Consider the following 20,266-nt stretch of genomic DNA (forward strand, 5'->3'; position numbering starts at 1 on the left):
CTTAATAAAATAGCCAAAGGATTCTAGAATACAGATCTCCTAAGGTAAGCACAACACAGTCAAAAAGCCAGAGAAGTACAAAAGCCCTCTGAAACAAAATTATGCCAGGGAACTAGGGCACTCTTTGCCATGACTAATATTTTTGTTAGCAGGCAGAAGGACAGCTCCTTTAATAAATGTTGACCTGGCAAACAAAAATAAAGCAACCCCTGCACAGCGTGTGGTAACAAACCCTTCCTACTCCGCAGCACCACCTTAGATTACCATGGTGCAAAGACTGCCTAGTCTGTAAATAACATCAGTTAACCTCACCAGAAAACATCAATGTCTATCTTAATGATAGTCGCACAAGATTTTTTTTTTAAAGCAGGATATGAAGAATGCTTTCTTTCTTTGCAATCTATCATTCTAAGATGAGATACTGGACAGGAATGAGGGAAGAAAAGAAGGGAAATACTCATGAATAGTTAGACACAAAGTACTAGCCTAAGCAATTCCTATTTGTATTCTCAGTATGATCTTCTTAACACCAAACACTGTATATAGGGTGTGTTGGCTTCATTTTTATACATTAGAAAATAACAAGGCTAAAAAAAGTAATTTACCCAAGGCCACAGGAACCATAATGAGGATTCAAATGTAGGCCTTTCTGACAGAACTACATGCTTTTCCTCTATACCACAATGTATCAGGTGAGAGTGCAGACAACACTGTGCACTCCACTCTTTTCAAACACTCAAAAATACTTCCAGTGAGCAGAAGGACAAAACCAAGAGTGCAAACCAAAACTTGAAAGGGTTGCTGAGTTTCTCTAATGCTGCCACAGTAAATTCTAATTAAGAAAATCTCCAGGTAAATCTGTGGATTAAATGATTTATAATTATAGGATTAAAGCAAGAAAATACAAAAGGAGTCAAATGAAAAGGGTTTTGGTAGAAAACACTACATAAGCCCTAAATAACAAAGGATAGATCCCAATTCACGGTTAGCCACACACAAGTTAGGAGATAAAACTTACCAGAATTACAGGATACCTGTTGTGGAGGTGGGGGTGCTGGATGTGTTAACGTCTGGTGCTGATGGTTCGGATGGTGTTGAAGGTGTTGGTGTGGAGAGGGATGCTGGGGATGGGGGGACTGGAGCTGGCTGTGCTGCTGCGAATGTGGAGCTGGGTGCTGGGGACGCTGCGGATGTTGTGGTAAACCATGTGGTCGGTGAGGCGGATGTGGGGACGGCTGTGTGTGCATCTGAGGGTGGGACAGCGAGACTTGTGCAACTGAATTACTGCCCGTGGTATTGAGGCCACTGCCATGACTGTTGGACAGGCTGCTTTGGCTGCTGTGTGGATGAGAGCTCACTGTACTGCTAGGAGAGTGCTGATAGGAACACGAAGTGTGGGACGGCTGGGAAGATTCAGAAGGGATGTTCATCAAACCTAAAAGAGAGAGAGCCAAGATCATTTACCATCAAATTTCGGTTGCAATTTCTGACAAATATTCACAGTACCAAACAAAGATGTATACTGTTAAGCAAAACTGGGTCAGTTAAACAATGGAACATCTGCCATACACTGGGCTCTAGGGTTATGAGAAAAATAATAAAACACCATTCCCTATCCTTGAGTAGTACACAACAGGACACAGCCGAGTGGGAAAGACAGACAACTAATAAGGTTATGTTCAACAGGGGTGGGCGCTTAGCCTAACAGTTTAGATGCTCATGTCCCACACTGAAGTTCTTGGGTTTGATAGTGGTTTTGGCTCCTGACTCCAACTTCCTGCTAATGCAGACTCAGAAAGGTAGCCATGACAGCTCAAGTGAGAGTTCCTGCCATCCATACAGGAGACCTGGATTGAGTTCCTATACCCCAGCTTTGGCCTGGTCCAGTCTTGGCCATTGTAGACATTTGGGGGATGATCCAGAACATGGGAGTACTATCTGGCTTGCTTGCTCTCTCTGGCCACAAATGAGAGTAATTTTAAAAAAATTATATTCAACAATGTAAGCAGTATACCAAAAGTATACAGAAGATTACACAATCTCTGCTGCCTGTTTGGCCATGAAGAAGCTGGACAGAGAAACATTCCTTGAAAAGATAGTATCTGTGCTGAATCCTAAAAATGAGTAAACGTTAGGAAAAATGTGTGGAAAGTGTTGGGTAACACTCAGGATGGTTCTCTATAGGCATAAAGACTAAAGCTTTGACATAAAAGGAAGGGAGAAATGAAGTCCAGATATTTCTGGTCTCTTATCTTAGACCATTCCAAAAAAACATGAAGTCCAAAGTCACTAGAATCTTTTAGACTAAGCAAAACAAAACAGCCTTCTCCAATTCTTCACTGCTCTTATGGAATATTCAAGAGATATACAGTTTAGGGGTTAACAATGCATTCCTTACACTACCAGAGTAAGGGAGTCAATCCTCTGTGTTGTCATTTAAACACTCTTTGGCAAGGGACTTAACTTCTCTGAGCCACAATTACCTCAACTATAAATGGGCGCAATACAAGTATTCACCTCACAAACTTGTTGTGAAAACTAAATGCCACAGTGCAAGGGCAAGATGAGCTCAGTAAATATGAGTTGCTATGAGGATGATTAGGCCAAAAGTGTTTTATGTTAAAAAAACAATGTATGTGTGGTTTGTAGGTAGTTAGTAAATCTTACTGCAATGTTTGGTTCTATATGATTAGACTAATTAAATCTTTTTGAGGTAGAGTTACAGACAGTGAGAGGGAGAAACAAGAGAGAAAGGTCTTTCATCTACTGGTTCACTCCACAATTGGCCGCAACAGCCAGCGCTGCACTGATCTCAAGCCAGGAGCCAGGTGCTTCTTCATGCTCTCCCACATGGGTGCAGGGGCCCAAGCACTTGGGCCATCCTCCACTGCTTTCCCAGGCCATAGCAGAGAGCTGGACTGGAAGAGGAGCACCTGGGACTAGAACTGGCGCCCATATGAGATGTCAGCACCGCAGGCAGAGGATTAACCTACTGCTCCATGGTGTTGGCCCCTAGGCCAGTTTTATATCCCAAAGGATAATCTGTCCATACAGTGTTTTGCTGAACTAAGGATAAAGAATTTAATTAAGTGTGTATGGGGGGGGGGGGGGATGCTTATAAGACAGTATCAGCCAATAAAAGTAATCAAATTTTTAAAAAAGATTTATTTATTTGAAGGCAGAGCAGAGAGAGAGAGGCAGAGGCAGAGGCAGAGAGAGAGAGAGAGAGGAAGGGAGGGAGGGAGGGGGAGAGGTCTTCCACCTGCTGGTTAACTCCCCAGATGTCCACAACAGACGGAGCTACGCTGATCTAAAGCCAGGAGCCAGGAGCTTCTTCCAGGTCTCCCATGTGGGTACACGGGCCCAAGGACTTGTTTTTCCAGGCCACAGCAGAGAGCTGGATCAGAAGTGGAGCACTTGGGACTTGAACTGGAGCCCATATGGGATGCTGGTACAGTGGCAGCTTTACCCATTACACCACAGTGCCAGCCCCAAATAATCAAACTTTTTAACACAGATAAAATTATTCTCATACATTCTAAGATGATCTTAAAATCTAAAAAAGTTTTATAGGGAGAAGAGTTAATATTGGCCCTGGAAAACTGTCATTAACAGGGACTCTGTCAGATTGTTACAGTAAGATTAAAGAAAGCAATAATTTCATTATCAATTTCAAACAAAATCCTAGCATCTTAAAATGAAAGCTGCTGCCTGCAGTGCTGGCTGGCATCCCATATGGTCACTGGTTTGAGTCCCAGCTGCTCTACTTCCATAGCTCTCTGCTGTGGCCTGGGAAAGCAGTAGTAGATGGCCCAAGTCCTTGAGCCCCTGCAACTGCGTGGGAGACCTGGAAGAAGCTTGTGGCTTTGGATTGGTGCAGCTCCGGCCATTGTAGCCATTTGGGGAGTGAACCAGCAGACGGAAGACCTCTCTCTCTCGCTCTCTCCGTTTCTGCCTCAACCTCTGCCTTTCAAATAAACATTAAAAAAAAATCTAAACTAAAATTTTTCATACTCAAATTATTTTTACCCAATAAAACAAAGAAAAATATTTCCCCAGAAGCCCAAAATATGAAACTAATAAAGCTGCTTTTATTGAAGCCAGGGAGAGAAGTCTGCTACCCCTCCCTCTTTATCTGTATATTTCTCCCCTTATAGCCCAAGACCCTTACAAAAGCCAAGGGATCTGCAGAGAACAATCTGAAAGCCACCAACCTAGCCCAACCTTCTTTACTATACAAATGATGCAAAAGTCTAGAAAAGAGAGGCTAATTCAGCCGACCATATTGTAGAATCTGGACTAGAATCCAGAATTCCTACCAATGTTGTGTTTTTTTAATAGTGTAATGAAATGGAATTATGAGCTTTAGAAATTAACATTGTTATTTTAAAGTCAGTATTTTTCTATTATGATCACCAAGGTTGGATTTGTTTAGCAGTATTCAACTCATTAGTTATTTATACTTTTATAGATAGAAAACTTTAGATAAAATTGTATCTTTTTCCAGGAGCCAGCATTGTGGCATAGCAGGTAAAGCCACTGCCTGAGACAGCGGTATCCCATACTGGCTCTGGTATGTGTCCCAGCTGCCTCACTGGCAATCCAGCTCCTTGCTAATGGGAAAAGCAGCAGAAGATGCCCCAAGTGTCTGGGCCCCTACCACCTATATGAGAGACCCTGAAGCAGCTCCTGGCTTTGGCCTGGGGTCTGCCTTGTCCTTTGCAGTCACTTCGGGAGTGAATCAGAAGATTCTCTCTGTAACTCTTTCAAATAAATCAATAAATCTTTTAATAAAGACTGTATCTTATTCCAAAAACACTAACTAGAAAAAGCCATTCCTGTAACATGCTATTAGTATCTTTGAAAACTGACAATATATTAACATGTACACTGTAAGGACTTTTGTTTATTTTATTTAGTGCTATGAGCAGGTAAACTATGAGCTGAGGTGCTATGGTCTGAATGTTATGTGTCCCTTCACAATTTTCCTATGGAGGAACTTAAAGTGCAAGATGTTGAACTGTATTAGGAGGTGAAGAATATAGGAGGTGATCAGGGATCAGTGCCCTTACAAAAGGACTTTGGAGAACTAGTGCTGATCCGAAGCCAGGAGCCAGGTGCTTCTCCTGGTCTCCCATGCGGTGCAGGGCCCAAGCACTTGGGCCATTCTCCACTGCACTCCCAGGCCACAGCAGAGAGCTGGCCTGGAAGAGGGGCAACTGGGACAGAACCTGGTGTGCCGGCGCCACAGGCGGAGGATTAGCCTACTGAGCCATGGCGCTGGCCAACACTTTGATCTTGGGCTTCCTAGACTCCAGAACAGAAATAAATTTGTTTTTTATAAATTATCAAGTCTAAGATTTATTTATTTCAAAGATTTATTTATTTAAAAGTGAGAGTAAGACCGTAAGACAAAGACATCTTCTGTCCACTGATTCACTTCCAAATGGCCTCATCCATTTGATCTGAGCTGTGCTGAGGCCAGCAGCCAGGAACTCCATTCTGGTCTTCCATACGGGTGGTAGGGGCCCAAGTACTTGGACCATCTTCCACTGCCTTCCCAGGTGCATTAGAAAAGAGCCAGATCATAAATGAAACAGTGAGACCTGAACTGATACTCCAACATGAGATGCCAGCATCACAAGCAGCCATTCAACTCACTATGCCACAATGCTGGCCCTGGTCTAAGGTATTTTACTATAGCAGCAAAAAAAGAATAAAAAAAAAAACATGGTGTATAAGTAGTTAACACTCCAAACAAGTAGCTAGGAAATGCACTAACAGTAGAACACGTTCTAGTGTTTTATGGGAGAAACACAAGGTAACATTTTTTTTTAATCTATCACAACTCTGACAAAAATTAAATAGCTAAAAAGGACAAGAATGTGTTAATATTTGGTTGTAATGTATACCGCATCTCAACTACAATCACCTTTAGTATTAAAATCTGATTTAATCATGCTGTATGAACAATGACCTGGAGAGTTTAGCACTAGCCAGTATGCTCACACTTGGAACTACACATTCCAATAGCCATCTTTTTGCTGTTATCAGCCAGAACAAAAGTAATGCACATCTACTCTCGTTCACATTCACCACTCGAAACACTTCACATGCTGAACATCACTAATTAATCATGGCAGTCTTTCCCACATAGTATATAGGCAGTGTCAAAATTCTTCAACATAGGACAAAGGATACCCTAAGTAAGGCTGGCATATGAGATGAAATTTATCTGCCATTTCTATGCAATGATATATGATACATAATTATGATAGTGTTCTAAAGTTAAGGAAGTATAACAGCTGCTATATTAAAATAATCAAAAGAAAAATTTTAACAAAAATTCTTATTACCAAAAATGCATGAAAAGAACTCACCTTGTTGACTAAGTGACTGCTCAAAAACTGACTTATAAAGGCTCCGAAATGAGGCACTGAGATCTTCAAAATTGTATTCTGAGAAAAGTAGCTGCTTGTCTCGCTCTGGAAGGTTGTACTGTGGCTGCTGCTGAGGAGTTAATGACTGTGACACTGGTTCTGGATGGTTTGTCACCTAACATTAATGGAAAACACAACCAATTCAGTGGCTCTAAACGACAACTGGCTTGTTACACAAAATACACAACTGAAAGCAGTAGTGCCAACATTGGAATTCAAAGGAAGTAACTTCTTTCTGTTTTCCCATCTTCTGTTAAGCTGGTACACATAAAAGACAAAGACCAAAATTGTTAACTTGGATCTAGAAGAACCACAGAAATCTAATCCCACATCCATATATCACAGAAAAGGAGAAGAGTCCAAGGAAAGTAAACGACTCACCCAAGATCACACAAATAAGCTGAATTATTAGGGCTGAATTCTTCCAGTTTCTATAGAATTGTCCTCCTGGTTTCTAAAGCAGCAACTTCATTTCAAACTCCACTATACTATGAAGATACTAACATTTATTTCATTTATTCAATATACATTCAAGTACTATAAGCCATTGTATGGCAGTGCCCCATTAACAAGGAGCTTCAATATGCCCAATTCTTCATTTCTAGGGGAATGTTTTTAAAAAACAAAAGAAACTGAAGGAAATGAGAAATTAAGTTTTTTTTTTTTTTTTTTAAAGATTCTTCAGGAAGTTGGAATGGATCAGAGCACTGAGCTGTGCAGGAGATTTTTTAAAACTATTTTTAAAAAACCTATAAAGTAAGAATTAAAGTGCAGATGTTTTGATGCAATGGGTTAAGCTACTTCCTGAGATGCTGACATACCATATGAGCACCAGTTCAAGTACTGACTGCTCCACTTCCAGTCAAGCTCCCTGCTAATGCACCTGAGAAAGCAGCAGAAGATGGCCCAAGTGCTTGGGTGCCTGCCACTCACATGGGAGACTGGGATAGAGTTCCAGGCTCCTGGCTTCAGCCTGGTCCAGCCTTGGCTGTTGCAGCCATTTGGGGAGTGAACTGATAGATAGAAGCTCTCTTTTTCTAATTGCCTTTCAAATAAGTAAATCTTTTTTTTTTTAAATATTTATTTTATTAATTCAAAAGGCAGAGTTAGAGTTAGAGGAAGAGGGAGAGAGATGGGGAGAGAGAGAGGGAGAGGGGGGAGAGGGGACAGAGGGGGAAGGGGAGAGAGGAAAAAGGAAGGAGGAGAAGGGGAGGGAGAGGGAGAAGGGAAGGGGGAGGGAGATAGGGAGAGGGAAGGGGTGAGGAAAGAGTCTTCCAGCCACTGGTTCACTCCCTGAATGGCTGCAAAGGCTGGAGCTGAGCCAATCTGAAGCCAGGAACATGGAGCTTCTTCCAGTTTTCCTACGTGGGTGCAGGGGCCTAAGAACTTGACCATCTTCTGCCACTTTTCTAGGCACATTAACAAGGAGCTGAATCAGTAGTGGGGCAGCTGTGACTCGAACCAGTGCCCATATGTGATGCCGGCACTGGGCTTCAGCGACTACACCACAGCGCTGGCCCCAGTAAGCTATCTTTTTAAATAAGTGTTTTGAAAGCAGTAAGGAATCTTAGGGAGATAGCCATTGGTTAGCTCTGATTCATCTTTCCATCTTGCAGGAGGCTGCCTACAGACAGATTCTCAGTGACTCACTGGGTCTGTGAGGCATGCGACTTTCTGCACTTCTCCCTCTGAGTATAGCTGCAGGTCACAAAACTACTTAGCTGCAGAAGGAACTTTGTCTCAAGACTGATCCACTACTTGTGTAGTCTGCCCCTTGAATATTCTGTTTTGGTATTATGTGGGACAGAGGGAGTTGATATCACATTGATCTAGCTTATACCACATACTACATGTTACTCAAATAGGCATATATGTTTAAGTCTTATACAGACTTTACACTTAGTACGTGGAAATAAAGCTGTCTCAATCAATAGGCACGTGATAAGTCTTAACCAGCAGTAGCTACCACAATGTTGCTTAAAGACTATATGACATCTAGTCCACCTGGGGCCTCATTCCTTTAGAATCATAGCCTCTACTCATACATCAATGGCTCTACTCCCAACTGGTGTATATTTATGGTCCTCTCTCCAGTTTAATGTGTATGATTGTTCAGTTTCCTCTATACAGACAAACCCCTCTACCCACAAAAGATGAGTGGCCTTTCTCCCAGTCTTGGTTGGGATCAGCTTTAAACCACGTACATCAAACAGTCACAAGGGTCCAGAGACCCCCCTCATTTCCTCTCCTCTATGAGATCCTCTCATTACTTGGTTAATGCCACTCGTAGGATTATTGGTTGCTATTCTCACCCTTTTATACTACCATGTCTGTTTAAGTGTTCACAGGAGGTGATAATGGAATGAACCAAGGCCTTCAGCAACCAGGCAGTCAACCAAATGCTACTTCAGAGATATACTTGGTTCCCCACCAAGGAGACAGTGGCTTGAGACATCGTTTAATGACAGCAGAGAGTATCTCATTGCCCCATGTCAGCAGAAGTAGTTCTAAAGACAGATCATTATCCCTCTACCCATCCTGGACTTTTGGGGCTATTGTAATCCCATACAACTCTTGCTTTATAAAAAACAAAAGGGGAGAATGTTAGTAAAATGGTGCAGTGCTACCTATGGCGTGACCTACACCCCAGACACCATCCTAGGCTCTAGCCCCCACCGCCACTGCTTGGAAGCCAGGTGATCAATAATGACCCAACCACAGGTGTCAGCTCCACCCGAACCCCAATGGGATTTGCTGCTCTTACTTCCCTGCCCGCCCCCCAGCAAAGGTTTAACAGGACCTGTTCCTGAATTTCTCTCTCTCTCTCTCTCTTACACTCTCCTCTCTCTTTTTCTTCTTTGCCCCTTTCCTCTGGTCTGTCAGGTTTCCCCCACCAATAAACACTTTCCCCTTAAAAAAAAAAAAAAAAAAAAAAAAAGACTATATGACATCTTGTTAAGTGAAAATAGCAGTCTTTGATGTCTAGCTTTTAATAGGTGAGTTTAACCCTCTTGCAATTATTGGCAAAACATATTAGTTCTGACTTCTGTTATCTACATTTATAAATGTTTCTTTTTCTTTTTATTATATTTTGTGATATTAGATTCATTTCCTTTGCTTTCCAAAATTTTTGCACCAAGATTAAAAAGCAACTTAAAATCATTTAAGTTTTTGTTTAGTTTGCTTCAATGATACAAGTAATGTTCCTATATCATGACTTTATCATCAAGTCTCTGACTCACCTATTAACTAAATATGGAAGGTAATCTACATCCAAAGATCAAAAATATTTGGAAAAATAAAACTGTTGTCTATACAGAACATGTACAGATTTTTTTCATCACTATTCCCTAAAAAATATTTGATAGCTATCCACATAACACTTACATTGTATTAGGTATTGTAAGTAATCTAGAGATGATGTAAAGTATACAGGATGATGTGTGCATGTTCTATACAAAAGTACATCAAAAGGATTTGAGCACCCTCAGATTTTGGTATCCACAAGGGTCCTGGAACCAATCTCCCAAGAACACCAAGGCAAAATTGTCATTTTTTCCAGGAAGGACATATGAAAACAAAGGCGAGGTATCAAGAAGTGAATTTTTTTTGCCTTCATATATGATTGAAAATCTGACTGGGCATAACATTTGTTGTTTGAAATCTACTTCCTCCAAACTCTGCACAGTGTTGTATTATCTTCAGGCATCCAGAGTTACTGAGGAGTACTTCCCTGCATGTAACTGTATGAGTGATTACTTTTGAAATCTTTAAATTTTCCAGAATGCTTCTAGATATTTTCCCCATTAATTTTCCCTAATGTTTTAAAACTCTATTTATTCTGAAAACTGCTTCTCTATCAATTTTTCTGGTGTCTTCTGCAGGGATATCTATAATTCTCAGTTCTCTGTATTTATTGTCACCTTTTACAGAATTTTACTTTTTTCTTCTGCATTCTGGGGAAAATCATTCTAATTTTTTTCCCAGAGCACTGAAAACAGTATTGCAGAGTCAACTTTCTTGGTGCCTACACTTAATGTGAATTTCAATTTTGCTGAGTTTTTGTTACCCTTGTACAATTATTCTCTAATTTTAGGTTCCCCCTATATAACAGGGTAGTTCAAAGAAGTTCATGGGAAAAACAGAACGAAAAGATTTATTTTAGTGCAGAAAAAAAAAATCTGAAGTTCATGCGTAGCTTTTTTATAATTCACATATTCCATGGACTCTTGAAGTACTCTGTAGCCATGTGTGAGTTTTTTCCTATCTACTAATCAATCATGGGGCAGAATGTGATCTGGTGAGATCGAATTTACACTGGTGTGTAGTTCCTCTCTGTTCTCTGCCCAGTGGGGCAGACAGTTATCAGCTGGTAAGAAAGGAAGTACCAGATAACCCAAGCGTCACGATCCTGTACAGGTTAACAAATCAGCACAGGAGCAAGGATACTTTCACACAGGTTTCTTTATATTATGACTATGTTTCCCAAACCAACTCTGAAAATTTAAGAGTAGTTAACAATTGAGCACCAGGCAACCCTAACCTTTGGGGTTTACAGAATCCCTGTCTTAGACCTACAACTAGATAACAAGTCAATACACACACCTTCTAAGCTCTTTTTCCTAGAAGAGTAAGCAGATTATCTGCAGTTCTACACAAAGTAAAATTTTCCTATTCCAATAACTTTTCACGTGGACATAGAACAGATGGAATAAAGTAGTTTAAAATATGAGGGGTCTTCAAAAAATTAATGGAAAATGGAACTGAAAGAATATGAATTTTTGCTGAACTTTTAAATCTCCCTTATACACAGCAACATAACTGTATGTACTTAGTAAAACAGAAGTTCAAAATTAAGACTTTATCAAGGGAGATATCTACTTAAGCCTGATCTACTTACTAAACTAATATACTAGTTAGAGAAAAACACTAGTCATTTTTTATTTGCATTTCAATAACTTTTGGTTTTGTCTTAAGCACTAAATGATTATCAAACAAAAAACTAACTTCACCAAGACTTACCGGTGTATAACTATGCACACTTCCAACACTGTTCAAATTAACAGATGCCAAACTCTGGTCTGAGAGACTGTTGTTAAGGCTACTTCGTGGGCTATCACTACCATCCTGATCTGCGTTGTACAATGTCACCTAGAATGAAAAGCAACAACTGATTAAGTAGTTCCTACTATAAAGAGTGTCTTTTAAGCAACTATACAAAAATATGACTGAGTAGGTACACACCAGAAGACACAATCTCAGCAGGCTTTTCTTTGGTGCTTCCCCTTCATTACTAACTCTATGGTCACTTAGAAATAATTCAATGTTCTCAAACTATAGGGCAGGTCTGTCTAGAGGCATATATATTTGGTTTATTATTAGGTATAGTTAGTTCAAAAGCATTTAATGAGAGAGGGTTATACTGAATTTTTACTCTTTCGAATATTTCTACAGAGTATAAATTGATTCTGTTCAAGCTTTAAGCAAAACTACTATCAAAATCTTAGGCCACAAAAAAAAGCCCTAGATTTTCTTTTTAAATAATAGGCTTCACAGTATTTATTATATTGAAATGGAAAACTTAACTGCCTAAAATATTTTCAGTCATAGATAAGCAATCTAGTTTTTAAAAATAATATGCTAATATAAACATTAGATAAAAAGGACTATGAGGTCAAAATGTTAGCAATGGTTAACTAGCTAGGGCTAGGGACTTCAGATAACTGATCATTAATATAGTTAAAACAATTTTTGTATTCATTTGAGAGGCAGAAACAGAGAGAGAGAAAGGGAATAAGTTCCCATCTGTTAGATCACTTCCCAAATGCTGACAGCAGCATTGGGCTGAGGCTGATGTGAGGAACAGGGAACTCAATCCAAATGTACCTAGAACTCAACTATGTGAGCCATCACCTCTGCCTCCCAGAGTCTGCACTGGCAGGAAGCTGGAGTCAGGAGCCAGTGACAGGAACTGAACCCAAGAACTACAATGTGGAATGCAGGCATCTTAACTGCCAGGCTAAATGCCCATCAAGTGAGTATATGTTTTCACAGCATTTTTTTTTTTTTAAACTGGAAACCAATAAAAGGTATTTTTAAATCAGGTAACTAAGCTGTTTTCAAGTTTTTGTCCAGATGCTATTAACAACTTTCCTTTTTATGATCCTACTTATAAAAGAATAACATAATTGGCTTTATGGTCTAACTAACCTGTAGCAAATTTTTACCCATTATTAAACTGTTACCACCTTAGTTCACAATAAGCAATCATTAACACAGGGCCTTCTGCTCAGTATAAACAGCTGCTAAACTCAGTAACCAACTAACCATCTTGTCTGTGATGAAAATGGGTTTATGCTCAATGCCAACATTTGCCAAAAGAAGGTAGAGATATGCCTCTACACTTAAGGCAAAGCTAAGATGCCCCATATTAACATCAACTAAAAATAACTGTCTAAGAAATAAATAAGAGCACTCTGGCCTCAGAATCAGCCCTTAAGGCATTAGGATCTGGCTGAAGAGCCCATGAGAGTCTTGGGCTCTTCCATGTCTTGGCATGGAAAGCCAAGACACTCTGGCAAAAAAAAGAAAAATCTCTGCGAGTGAGGTCCCAGCGGAAAGAACGGGCCATCAAAGAAGGAGGTACCTTTCTCTGAAGAGAGGAGTGAACTTGACTATGACCTTGTCTAAATAAGATCAGAGTTGGCGAATTCAAAAGGCTTCCATAGCCTTGGCAACTCATGACAAGAGCCTAGGGTGATTACTGACACCATAAACAAGAGTGTCAACTGTTTAGTCAACAACAGGAGTCACTGTGCACTTATTCCCCATGTAGGATCTCTGTCCTTAATGTGTTGTACAATGTGAATTAATGCTATAACTAGTATTCAAACAGTACTTTACACTTTGTGTTTCTGTGTGGGTGCAAACTGTTGAAATCTTTACTTAATATTTACTAAATTGATCTTCTGTATCTAAAGATAATTGAAAATGAATCTTGATGTGAATGGGATGGGAGAGGAAGCAGGAGAGGGGAGGGTTACAGGCGTGAGGGAAATTATGGTGGGGTAGGGGGGAAGCCACTGTAATCCAAAAGCTGTACTTTGGAAATTTGTATTTATTAAATAAAAGTTAAAAAAAAAATAAGAGAAAAGAAGAAAAAAAAAATGAGGAGAAATAAAGGAAATTCTAGCCAAGATTTTTTTCTGATAAATATAAACTTTCTGGTAAATTTCATAAAACTCAACCTGGTGAGTTCCTAGGAATAATTTTAAAAACTCTCTTCATTAAATCTTTGAAAAAATAAAGGGGGGGGGGTGCTGGCACTGTGGTGTAGCAAATAAAGCCGCCGCCTGCAGTGCCCACATCCCACATGGGCGCCGGTTCAAGTTCCAGCTGCTCCACCTCCGATCAAGCTCTGCTGCTATGGCCTGGGAAAGCAGTACAAGATGAACCAAGTGCTTGGGCCCCTACACCCACATGGGAGACCTGGAAGAAGCTCCTGGCTTCGGATCAGCGCAGCTCCGGCTGTTGCAGACAATTGGGGAGTGAACCAATGGATGGAAGACCTCTCTCTCCCTCTCTCTCTCTCTGCCTCTCTTTCTGTCTTTCAAATAAATAAAACAAATCTTTTAAAAAAGAAGTAAAAAAACTCCATCTGGACAACTAATCTCTTTAATTTGATCAATATTTTTTATTAAAGTGTAAAATACATAGAAAGTAAAGTGTGTTAAATTACAGAACAGGAATACTTATGTAATCACTATCCAAATCAAAGTATAGAATGACAGTTATCAAATTTTGGTCTCAGATTCCCTTTTTGTTTTTATAATATTTACTTATTTATTTGAAAGGCAGAATTAGAGCGAGGTAGAGAAAGAGAGAGAGAAGAGAGAGAGTGAATCTTCCATCTGCTGGTTTACATCCCAAATGGCTACAATGACTGGAACTGGACTGTGGTGAAGCCTGGAGTATCATCTGAGTCTCCCACAGGGAGGGGCAGGGACTCAAGTATTTGGGCCATCTTCCACTGCTTTCCCAGGAGCATTAATAGGGAGCTAGATCAGAAGTGGAGCAGCTGGGGCTTGAACTAGTATACAAATGGGATGCCAGAATTGTAGGTGGCGGCCTCACCCACTGTGACACAATGCTGGTCCCTCCTTTTCAGTCTTAAAAATTAAGAAGCCAAGGAATTTTTGTTTATATTATACATAATCAACAACTGGCATATTAGAAACTAAAACTCAAAATATTTTTAATTAGTTAACTCATTTAAAAACAGCTAAACCCAATTACAAGTTAACATAAAAAATAATCCACTCCCAACAAAAAGGTAAACTGAGAAGAGTGGCACTGTTTTACAGTATAAATCTCAAGGTCTGACTTAATACACTACTGAATTCTCATACCCGCTTTGTATTCAATCTGTAGTAATGTGTTTTGTGTGTGGAAGTATGGGAAGAAAACTTGGTAAAAGGAGGGATGCTTTAAAAGAGAAACTGTGGATCATCTTCTTTGAAACAGAAACTTTAACATAACAAGTGGCTTTTTTAAAAAGATTACTTGCAATATGGAATCTGAAACCATGTCAAATATTTCAGACTCTGTTCCATTAAAACCTTGTACCTTGCATGGATCATATCTATGTATGATGTCACTTGAAAATGCTAATCTCCTAAGTTAATGCAGAACTTCTGAATGTTGTGGCATCTCATCATACAACATAAAAAAAAAAAATTATGCCTGTTAACATCACCCCAGATTCATTGGAAAACCCTTTTTAAATGTAAAGCTATCAAAATCATAGTAGTGGACATAAATTTTCCAAAATTATACTTTTTTGCTTGGAAATCCAAAGGTGACCATTGGCAATAGATACTGTTAACTATTTTACTTGAAATGACTTTGCCAACTTTCAAGAAAACATCTACCAAATACCCAAATAATCATTCTGAGTTCTTCGCAGTGATTTATGAACACAACTGCTAGTTTCAGCTTCCAACCTGAACAATCACACAACTGCTTTTCCTTGAAGCAACCACTATGCCTTGGTATGTAGAAGCACTTTGTGCATTTCCATTTCATATTGTTGAATATAAAAAAGATGGGTATTCATTTGTCCTGCTTCACCAAGGATAGCCTTAAGTAAAACTAGGATGAATGAAGAATTACAATGACTACTGGTACAGTTAGTTGTCATTGCCTTGATTTGCACAGGTGCCACAAGCTTACCATTACTTGGCTCAATCAGTGGAAACTGGCCTGGCTCTATCTCTCTCTGTTACTCAGTCTTTCAAATAAATAAAATAAATCTTAAATAAATAAATAAATCTTTAAAAAAAGTTTTTGAAATTCACGCAGTTTTTGGTAATACACATTTTCCATGAACTTTTTGAATACCCTACAAATACATAATTTCAATTTTTTGCACCAAAATAAGCTTACCTTTCAATTTAATTTTCCATGACTTTTTTGAGGTCCCCTCATTTTTAAGGGGAAAAAGTTTCTAATACCATAAATTCCCTACAAAAATGGTTATCTGAGGCTGGCGCCATGGCTCACTAGGCTAATCCTCCGCCTATGGCACCGGCACCCCAGGTTCTAGTCCCAGTTGCTCCTCTTTCACTCCAGCTCTCTGTTGTGGCCCGGGAGTGCAGTAGAGGATGGCCCAGGTCCTTGGACCCTGCACCCGCATGGGAGACCAGGAGGAAGCACCTGGCTCCCGGCCTCGGATTGGCGCCGCAATGCACTGGCTGTAGTGGCCACTTGGGGGGGTGAACCAACGGAAAAAGGAAGATCTTTCTCTCTCTGTCCCTTTCTCTCTCTGTCTAACTCTGGCTGTCCAAAAAAAAAAAAAAAAAAAAAAAGGGTTATCTGGGCATCCAACGACCAACTGACTTAGGAGCCTGAGTCCGAGCACATTATCACCAGCACTTTGGAAGCCCTACTAAGGACTCTCCTAAGTACGACTCATAAAGTCAGCAGTTAACTCTCCTGGATTTCCTGCCATAGTAACCACTATATGGACTTCTATAGTTATTGATTAGTTTTCCTAGTTTTGAGTTAATTATAAACAGAATCACAAAATCTATGATTTCCTTTTCACACAAAGCCTTGTTTTCTACTGCATTAAGTATCTGCTCTTAATCTTTATGATTTTCTTCTTTCCACTGAAAAATTCATTTTTTTTTCAATTGTGAACTTCATTTATCAATTACATTTACATCCCAGATCCATCTGAAATTGATTTTTCTACATGGAAAAGATCACTTTTCCTTTGATCTACCACCATTACTGAAAGACATCATTGAATTCTGTGTTTCATAAGCTTGTCTACTCTTAGGGGAATATCATACTTTCAGGTGCGGTAGGACTTACTCTTTGATATTTGAAAGTACCATTTTGGTCATGTGGTTTCCCATTTATATTTTATGATCAGCTTGTTATTTTCTATACTATACCCACTGTCCTCAACAAGAGCATCTTAGGATTTTGACTGAGATCACTTTAAATCTGTGCATTAAAAATGATTAAATCTGTGCAATTTGGGAAAACCTAACTTCTTTATAATAGTCTTTTGCATGAAAATTATGTATCTATAGTTATATCTTAGTTTTCTCAGCAATTTTTTAAAAATTTTAGTTAGTTTTTAACACATTCAATACCATTTGAAGACACAATTCTAAGGATGTAATGATATTTCCTTCTTCCCACCCTCCTCTCAATCATTTTAATAGCTTTTTACATAGAGTTCACCTTTCATTTAATCCTAGGTTTTTATGTTTTTGGATACTAACTTAAAAGTTATCTTTTAAATTTATTTTTTTCTTTTTTAAAAAAAATTGTTGGCCGGCGCCGCGGCTCAACAGGCTAATCATCTGCCTTGCGGCGCCAGCACACCGGGTTCTAGTCCCAGTCGGGGCACCGGATTCTGTCCCGGTTGCCCCTCTTCCAGGCCAGCTCTCTGCTATGGCCCGGGAAGGCAGTGGAGGATGGCCCAAGTGCTTGGGCCCTGCACCCGCATGGGAGACCAGGAGAAGCACCTGGCTCCTGGCTTCGGATTAGCATGGCGCACTGGCCACAGCGGCCATTGGAGGGTGAACCAATAGCAAAAGGAAGACCTTTCTCTCTGTCTCTCTCTCTCACTGTCCACTCTGCCTGTCAAAAAAAAAAAAAAAAATTGTTTATTTTACTTGAGAGGCAGTTGCAGACAGAGAAAAAAGAGAGATTGTCCATCTGCTGGTTCGCTCCCCAAATGGCCACAACAGCTAGGCTGAAGCTAGGAGCCAGAACTCTACCTAGGTCTCCCAAGTGTGTTGGAGGGGTCCAAGCACTTAGGCCATAAATGATTGCTTTCCCAGGCACATTTAGCAGGATTGGAAGTAGAATTGCTAGGACTTGAACTGGCATTCACATGGGATGCCAGCTTAACCTGCTGTGCCACAACATAAGCCCCTAAATTTTATTTTCTAATTGTGACTGATCTACAATATAATTGATTTCTAAACACTTATCTTCTATCAAGAGACCTTGCTAGATTTACCTATTAATTCTAAAGCTTTATCTGTAGATTTTTTTGAATTTCCTATGTAAATAATCACATCATCTATGAATACTGACTCTAGAATCTGGATTCCTTGTATCTTTCATGTATCTACACAACATGTTCAATGTGTCATTCAGCTTCTTCATGAAATATAGCTTTAACACTATTTTACTTTTTTTCTAAACTAATTCTATCATCTATATCATTTCTGGGACAGTTGTGATTAGTTAATTTTCTCCACGTGATGGGTTATTTCTTATTACCTCTTTGGTGATTTTTTTTTATTGGATCCTAGACATTCTGAGTTTTATCTTGTTCATGACAGACATTCTTATATTCCTATAACTGTTCCTGAGCTTTTCATTTGCTGACTATAGCTACTGTGTATGCCCTTTATATTTCCCTGACTTATTTTTACTACCTTCTTCCTCTTCTTTGGATTTGTTTTGCTCTTCTCTTGCTAGATGCTAACTCATTAACATTCAACCTTTGTTTGAGTTTACTACGTGTAATTAAAGCTACTACTTTACAGGCTTTGATATGTCATATTTGTGTTTCTCATTAATTCAAACTATTTTCTAACTTCTATCATGATTATTCTTTGATCTTTGGGTTATTTATTTTTTCTTATTTTTTAAATTTTTTTGACAGGCAGAGTGGACAGTGAGAGAGACAGAGAGAAAGGTCTTCCTTTGCCGTTGGTTCACCCTCCAATGGCCGCTGCGGCCGGCGCACTGCGGCCGGCGCACCGCGCTGATCCGAAGGAAGGAGCCAGGTGCTTCTCCTGGTCTCCCATGGGGTGCAGGGCCCAAGCACTTGGGCCATCCTCCACTGCACTCCTGGGCCATAGCAGAGAGCTGGCCTGGAAGAGGGGCAACTGGGACAGAATCCAGCACCCCAGCCGGGACTAGAACCCGGTGTGCCAGCGCCACAAGGCGGAGGATTAGCCTGTTGAGCCACGGCGCCGGCGATCTTTGGGTTATTTATATACTGCTTGACTTGCAAACTTTGGAGAATTTTTTTACTATCTTTCTGCTACTCTACTTTAATTCTACTGTATTGGGAAATATATTCTACATAATATCAGTTTGTTGAAACTTCCTTTAAGATAGCAGAGATAGGCATCAAGTAATTAAGTGACTATCTCATGCATACTTAAGGAAATGTATAATCTGTGACCACTGGGTACAACATTCTATATAAGTCAGTTGGGTCAAAATTCCCAATTTTATGGTTCAGTCTTCTGTATCTTTAATGGGATTTTTTTTTTTTTTTTGGCTTGTCATTTTGATTTTTGTCTGCTTGTTCTGAGTTAGAGAGATGAATTAACATCCACCAATATAATCAAGGACTTGTCCATTTCTCCTTTCAGTTCTGTCAGCTTTGAGGCTATGTTAAGCATATACAATTTGGTACTGTTACAGCTTCTTATCAAAGTGATCTTTTCCATAATAAAACCTCTTTCCTAATAATGTGTTTTGTCCTTACATTTAAGATGTATCTCTCTCTCTTTCTAAAGATTTATTTATTTTGAAAGTCAGAGTTCCAGGGGCCAGCGTGGTGGCGTAGCAGATAGAGCAACCCCCTGCAGTGCCAGCATCCCACATGGGCAGCAGTTCAAGTCCTGGCTGCTCCACTTCTGACCCAGCTCTCTGGTATGGCCTGGGAAAGCATTAGAAGACAGCTCAAATCCTTGGGCCCCTGCACCCGCAAGGGAGACCCAGAAGAAGCTCCTGGCTTCAGATCAGTGCAGTTCTGGTCACTGCGGACATTTGGAGAATGAACCAGCGGATGGAAGACCTCTCTCTCTCTCTCTCTGTCTCTCCTTCTCTATGTAACTCTGACTTTCAAATAAATAAATAAATCTAAAAAAAAATTTATAGACAGCAAAGAATAAACGATTCTATTTTCAAAAAAAAAAAAAAAAAAAAGGTCAGAGTTCCAAAGGGAGGAGGAGATAGAGAGAGGTCTTCCATCCACTGGTTCACTCCCCAGATGGCCAAACTGCTAACACTGGGCAAGGCTGAAGCCAGAAGCTTCATCTAAATCTCCCATATGGCTGGCAGGGGCCCAAATATTTGGGTCATCTTCCAGTATTTTTCCCAGGCCATTAACAGGGAACTGGATCAGAAGAAGAACAGCTAGGACATGAACCAGCACTCATATGGGATGTCGGTTTCGTAGGTGATGGCTTTACCTGCTCCATCACAAACGCCGGTCCCAAGATGTATCTCTTATAAGCAACACATAGTTGGATTTTTTCATGTGGTCTAATAATTTT

General features: G+C 39.9%; 1 protein-coding gene across 3 annotated transcripts in view; it reads right to left on the reverse strand.

Annotated features, from left to right (window-relative positions):
• FOXJ3 (forkhead box J3) overlaps positions 1-20,266 on the reverse strand; it is a 160,527-nt gene that overhangs the window by 10,742 nt on the left and 129,519 nt on the right. For all 3 annotated transcript variants that reach the window (XM_062191084.1, XM_062191083.1, XM_062191082.1), the window contains 3 exons: positions 11,463-11,591; positions 6,381-6,555; positions 1,019-1,435 (listed from right to left, as the gene is read on the reverse strand). In XM_062191084.1, coding sequence (XP_062047068.1) covers positions 1,019-1,435; positions 6,381-6,555; positions 11,463-11,591 — 721 coding nt within the window. The remainder of the gene's footprint in view (positions 1-1,018; positions 1,436-6,380; positions 6,556-11,462; positions 11,592-20,266) is intronic.

This window comes from Lepus europaeus, chromosome 5, assembly GCF_033115175.1.
Source record: "Lepus europaeus isolate LE1 chromosome 5, mLepTim1.pri, whole genome shotgun sequence".
Taxonomy (NCBI): Eukaryota; Metazoa; Chordata; class Mammalia; order Lagomorpha; family Leporidae; genus Lepus; species Lepus europaeus.